This window comes from Lathamus discolor, chromosome 6 (assembly GCF_037157495.1).
Source record: "Lathamus discolor isolate bLatDis1 chromosome 6, bLatDis1.hap1, whole genome shotgun sequence".
NCBI classification, from domain to species: Eukaryota; Metazoa; Chordata; class Aves; order Psittaciformes; family Psittacidae; genus Lathamus; species Lathamus discolor.
Window position 1 is genome coordinate 72856368 of NC_088889.1, and position 6471 is coordinate 72862838.

At 40.6% G+C, this 6471-nt stretch overlaps 1 protein-coding gene across 1 annotated transcript; it reads right to left on the minus strand.

Moving 5' to 3' along the window:
* Window positions 1–647: 647 nt before the first annotated feature.
* Window positions 648–6223, minus strand: RAG1 (recombination activating 1). The gene has a single exon (XM_065683485.1). It carries the CDS (start codon window positions 6221–6223, stop codon window positions 3125–3127), a length of 3099 nt encoding a protein of 1032 aa, XP_065539557.1. The 3' UTR covers window positions 648–3124.
* Between the last annotated feature and the right edge of the window lie 248 nt (window positions 6224–6471).

Genomic DNA, 6471 nt, shown 5'->3' on the forward strand with positions numbered 1-6471 from the left:
TTACTTGGGGGTGAAATTCATTCCTGTGTAAAAGGCAACAAAAACTTATACACCATTTGGAGTGAAAATCACTGTGAGGTGAGTCAGGGTTGTTAAACCAGGCCCTCAGTTAGTCAAGAAGAACCAAGGATAATGCATAAGGTTGTCCCAAATCTACATACAGAGGAAAAAGAAAAGTGTGCAACTATTTGCATAATGAAGTATATGCTAGCCAAAAATGCAAATTACATATGCATTTACTGGTAAAGGATGCTCTTTATACCTGATATTTATACTCCCTAGGAAATAGCTGTATTTGTTGCCTGCATTGGTTTGTAAAGAATGATTCTCATGGCAAGCCAGTATTTATGCTGTATGGGAAATACCTGTTTTATTCCAAGAACTGAAAAAATGTAAATTAATGTAGAAATGAACACTTATAAGTGCAGAGGTAGATGGTACTCTATACAAAAGATGTTGTAGTCTTTCTGATTGCTTAAAAAGTACATGTTTTAAGTAAAAAGTATTATTTGAACTGCAAATTTTGACATAATATTAACTTATGTTTAAAGAAACCATATAAATATAAAATCCTAAATCACAGAAAACTTAAAAAAATACTTTAATTAATAAAATCAAAAGACATAATAACATCAATATTGGTACTAATTGCTAACACTTTATTTTTTCATTGCATAAATGGTAAATACCAGACCCTCAAAGATATAGTAAATAACATGAACAAGATACTACTAATCTCAGACCATTAAGTTGCTGTTGTTGTGGTTTAAACCCAGCCACACAGCTCGTCCACTCGCTCCCCCGCTTCTTTCCCTCCCTCTACTCCCAGAGGGATGAAGAGGAGAATCGAAAAGAATGCAACTCCCACGGGCTAAGATAAGAACAGTTTAGTAACTAAGGTATAACACAAATCACTACAGCTACCACCAATAATAATAATGATAAAGGAAATAACAAGAGGAAAGAATACAACACCTTAACACCAGCCAACCTATAACTCGCCCCACCCCACCCAACCAAGCACCGACGGATACCTCATCCAACCCTGCAGTCCAAGCCCTTCTGGGTAACTCTCAGTTACATCCTGGGCATGATGTGCTGTGGTATGGAATACCTCTTTGACTAGTTTGGGTCAGGTGTCCTGTCTCTGCTTCCTCCCGCCTTTCCCTCCTCCCTGGCAGAGCATGAGGCTCAGAAAGTCCTTGGTCAGACTAAAACATTTGGGCGGTAACTAAAAACATCAGTGTTATCAGTGCTGTTCCCAGGCCAAAAGTCAAAACACAGCACTGCACCAGCTATCAAGAAGGAGAAAAATAACTGCTACTGCTGAACCCAAGACAGCTGTTCACTTACATTCATAAACCAACTTCTGACACATCAAAATGAAAATAAAAAGCAGATTCTTTTAGATCCATGCTTTGATTGTTTCTGCATTTAATCTTGCTTCAGAAAGATTACTCCAAGCACAGTAATGCCCTAGCTACAGGTGCAGAGCTGAAAGGCTAGATTATTTCAGGCCATTTCAGGTACTTCTGAGTATATTTCATGAATGTGAGGGTGGCGAGGCACTGGCACAGGTTGCCCAGAAAAGCTGTGGCTGCCCTATCCGTGGCAGTGTTCAAGGCCAGGCTGGATGGGCCTTGTAGCAACCTGGTCTAGTGGAAGATGTTCCTGCCCATGGCAGGGCATTGGAACTGGATGAGCTTTAAGGTGCCTTCCAACCTAAATCATTCTGTGATTCTATTATTCTATTAATATTGAATTAAAGTCAGATAAATTTAGTATATTAATACACTAGATACCACTTCAGAAAGGCAAATACAACCAGCAAAATGATTCAACTAATACAGTATGAAGGAGGAATGCCTACTAAAGACTTCTGTAATAACATGAAATACAATATGCAGTAATTTCAAGACAATTCGTTGCTTTTTAACTCATCTTGTACACCAGCTATCCTTCAGGTTAATAAATACCGTTCCTCTTTTACGATTTAGAAAATGAGACTATGAGTGTGGTGTATCACAGATGGGAAAAGCTCAATATTGGATACAACTGGAGGACATCAGTAGTGGTCAGTGAAATACCCTAATAGAGAAGATCAGAACAATGGCATGTATCTGATCAAGGTAATATCCATCTCCTGAGAAATGGGTCTGCTGTGACTAAAGATATTTGGGGAAACTGTGGGCCTGCTGGTATTAATTACAATTTACTGGTGGCTTCAGGGACACCAGGAATTCACTAATACAAATACAAATACTAATACAAACTATACCAAAGTTACCATAGAAATCTAAAATGCTCACGAAGCACCAAGCTGCACAGCAGAGCTTGAATTGTACTTTGTATAGTGAAATAACGAACCACAAAGTACTGTAAATCCTGATTTAGGAGCACAAGTTTGCATTTTAGTTTGCATTATTTATGATAAAAATATATTTAAGAGATTCCAGCTACCTTTCCTCTATCTTCATATAGGAAATGAGCATTGTGATACCACCATCTGCTCCTAAGCATACTACAATGCAAATGTTAAATAATATTTTTTAAAGTGTGTGAGATCAAAGTTTGCATCTTTACTCTGCATTTTATACAAAAATAAGTGAACTTTATCCCCAAAGAAATACCCAAATGTCTTACTGATGAATCTTTACTTATAAAAGCCAAGGGACTGTTAATAAAATAATCAAACCCTCTTAAAAAGTAAAAAGCAAAATAGTTTTACAGAACAAACAGCCTGCTCCCTTTTTCAGCAACTGTCATAACTCTCCACAAACATATTCATTCCAAAATGCTACTTTATATAAACCTTGTTTACTTTGGCTTTCTCACTTCTAAGCAACATGCTAAGACCAAAATAAACTGAAGACCCTTCTTTTCAATTTGTTCCTGCTTTCATCTCACATGACAGCTGGCTTACCAGATACCAACACATAACACATAATGTATTGCCCCTTGGAAAATCCCAACAGACATGGTGCTTAACTCCACTCAGCACCTTTAACAAGGAGTGGAGAAATTATATTTTCACACTTCCCTGTACCTCTACAGGCCTGAAAAAGAAGCTTCTTCCTTGCAGGAAGACGCCATTATAAACCCAACAACAAATGCTCCTTTACATTTAGACTTCCCCTGCATCATTGCTTTCCAAGATATCCAGTGGCCCAGAGTCACCTGAAGCATCCTCTGGATCAGTGGTAAAGCCCTGGTTTCTTAATGTTTTATGAGCATTCATGAACTTCTGGAGGTACTTTGAGGTATATAGCCAGTGATGCTTCAAGACATCCTCCATCTCATAGCATTTGGACTGCCTGGCATTCATTTTTCGGAACCTCCTAAACAGTTTGTTTCCAGACTCATTTCCTTCACTTGCCCAGGCCCCAATGGACCCATCTCTTTCAATGATTTCAGGAACATGAGCAAGGGTTTTGTGGAAATAATTTGTAATCTTGCCTTCATATCTGTACTTGAACTTTGTCGATAGGAGCTCAGCAAAACGCTGTGAATTATAGCTATACTGGCACAGCAATTCTGGACATTCCTTGGCAGGCCATGAGGATCGCCACACTGGCTTCATCTTCAGGTAAAGGTCCATTAGTTCTTTTAGGGCCTCTTGCCTTTCTTCACACTTTATTAATTCACATACCGCCTCTACTGTCTCTTTGGACATGAGCTTTCTAGCAAAATTTCCACTCATCCTCATCATAGGCTTCAAGTTCATCTTCTTCCTGAGATGTCTGTCAAGAGTCAACTGCCCCCTCTTCCTCTCCTCTTTAGACACATCAGGATTCTTATAAACTTCACAGATCTCCATCTGGAAGATCCTGTAGAATTCTGCTGCATTTCCAATGTCGCAGTGCAACGCATCTATGGAAGGAACGGTCTCTATAAAAGGTTTGGCTGAAACACCCTTCACTCTGTCACGGAGCTTATCAGCAGATTCATGATATGGGTTGGACCTCCATATTTCATATCGCTCCAGATTTTCAGCATGGCTCCTGGTTATGGAGTGGAAGACCACATTCTTGGATGCCTCCAGACGGGTTGCATCACACAGGGTACAAACGTAAGTGGAACCTGAGGCCTCCAGCCCTTCCACTTCCCGCACAAGTTTCTCATCATACCCTGTACCCCTAAAGATGAATTTGAATGTTCTCAGGATGCCTCCCATTTCAAGTAGCAGTTCACTGTTTTTCATAGCCTCTCTTTCAGCTATGAGGGGGCTCAGGATTGCCGTCAGAGTTTCATGATCTGATTCATCAGCCAGCATAAGGCACAAGGGCTTGCAACACAGCTCTGAATTGGGCTTTACTTCTTCAAAGATCCTCCTGCTTTCATTCCCATGTGCTATAGCAATGTTCATGACTGTGAAAGAAAAGCGAACAGCCTTCTCTGGGACAGCAGGCCCATTTCCATGCTTTTCACTGACATCTCCCATTCCATCACAGGACTCTTTCACTACCACAGTGAAGGGACCATTCAAATAGTCATCCAGGTTTTTCGCTTTCATGCCTTCCAAGATCTCCTCCTCCATGTCCTTTAAGGCACAAACCAAGGCTGCATCATACCGAAACCTCTTTGTAATTGTGTCTACTGGGTAGTCATCAATTGAGAGTGGCAATCCTGATAGTCCATCTATAATTCCCACTTGTGTGTTAGTGGATACATTTTTCAAGGGAGGTTTCCACTCGAATGGATGATAACCTGGTAGGAGAGCTTTCTCAGCAGTGCGAAGAGCATGCAAAGGCTGAAAGATCTGCCTTCCAGTGACAGCCTTTACTGTCCTATACATTTTATGATACTGGCTACAGCTGAGAAACGTGTTCACTCGGATTGCCAAGCAGACCGCAGGGTGAAGTCCAGATCCTCTTCCTTGCATTATAGCCTCCAATTCATCTGCTTGTCGGTGTTCATTTTTTGCTCTTAAAGCTAGCAGAAACAAAGTCATGCATACAGATTTTATATCACCTCCCTCTTCTTTCTCAGCAAAAGCCTTGACTTGGCGCTTCAGTTCTCTCAGACGATGTTTCTGAGCTCTCCTGGTCAAAGACAGGAGATGCTGCCTTGGTCGGCCACCTTTATTTATGTGGCTGTAGAGCTCTCTATCTTTCATCTCCTTGTGGCTGGAGAGGTGTTGACCATATTTTTCATGCAAGATCTCTTCCTCACATTCCTTTACAGTGCATCTTATACCCAGATTATCAAGGATGTTCAGGAAGGATTTCACTGGGGTGACCAGATCAGTAGAGAAGCAAGGATACCAGCAGGAGGGGCAATAGCTGCCCATAACCTTGAAACTTTTAAGGATGCAGGTTCTGCAAAACAAGTGCCTACATGATGTTTCCACTGGATCTGCCAAAATATGCTCACAGATCTGGCAAGAGATAGATTTAATGAAATCTATGGGGTAATTAACTGCAAGAAGCTTGGTGCTGAGATGTATATTCTTGCAACTGACAATCTCTTTCATTAAATTTTTGTTTATCTGTGCTTGGTTCTTTACATTTCTGTTTATTTGAGCACATTCTGCAACAGTTTTCGCAGGCTTGCCATATTGTATACTGGGTGGCTGGCTTTTCCTCTTGACTCCCTTACGGGTAGTGTGGCACACATCACAGTTTGGAGAGTGGCGTTGCCACTCCTTCGTGCTGTTCCTAGAAAAACATACTTTATATGGAGTATTACTGAATTTTCTATGGATAATGCTCCGACAATCATGACAAAATCGAGTGGGATGGATAGTATCAACATCCCCTCTCACATCAATCTTAAAAACCTTAGAGATAAGATCTGGCCAAGAGGTTGCTTTTTTCTCTCTCTTCCTCAGAAGCCACAGAGTTTCGTCATCCACCGGCCCATGCACTGGGTGAGTCCTCTTGTAACAATCAGTTTTAAATGAAACTCCACAGATGCGGCAAAGTTGCTTCAGATTGTTCTGATGAGCTTTATTGTCTTGTGTTTTCATGTTTTTGTCATCATTCTCAAGTGCCTGCCTATTGCCCATTAAGTCCATGTTTTCTCCTCTTGGCACTGCTTCATCTTTACACAGTATGATTTCTTTGCTTGAAGAAGCAACTTCTTCTGCCTTACCCATGTTTATGTCATCAGAAGGCAGTTTTTCAAATGATCTCACTTTAAACAGCTTGAATTTCCATTCAGAAAAATTGGTATACAGATGCTGAATTTCTTCAGGCAGGTCCATTTGTGATGCTACTGACATCTGCAATCTGGCAGAAACCAAATCACCTGAGAGAGAGAAAGAAGCAGTAAATTAGCTTATCTTCCAAAATGAATAATAATCCCATGGCTTTTAATAGAACAGTTCTAATCACTCTAACTGAAAAATGGTTTGACAGTGAGTTACTCATCCAAAACAACTATTGAACTGAGAGGCCCAGATGTGGCTGTCCACTCAGTATAAGCACCGGAATGAGTTTTGACTTTTATCCTGAGGCATACACGTGTCTA

Coding starts and splice junctions, on each gene's coding strand:
- RAG1 (XM_065683485.1), bottom strand. CDS start 6,223: ATGTCAGTAGCATCACAAATGGACCTGCCTGAAGAAATTCAGCATCTG.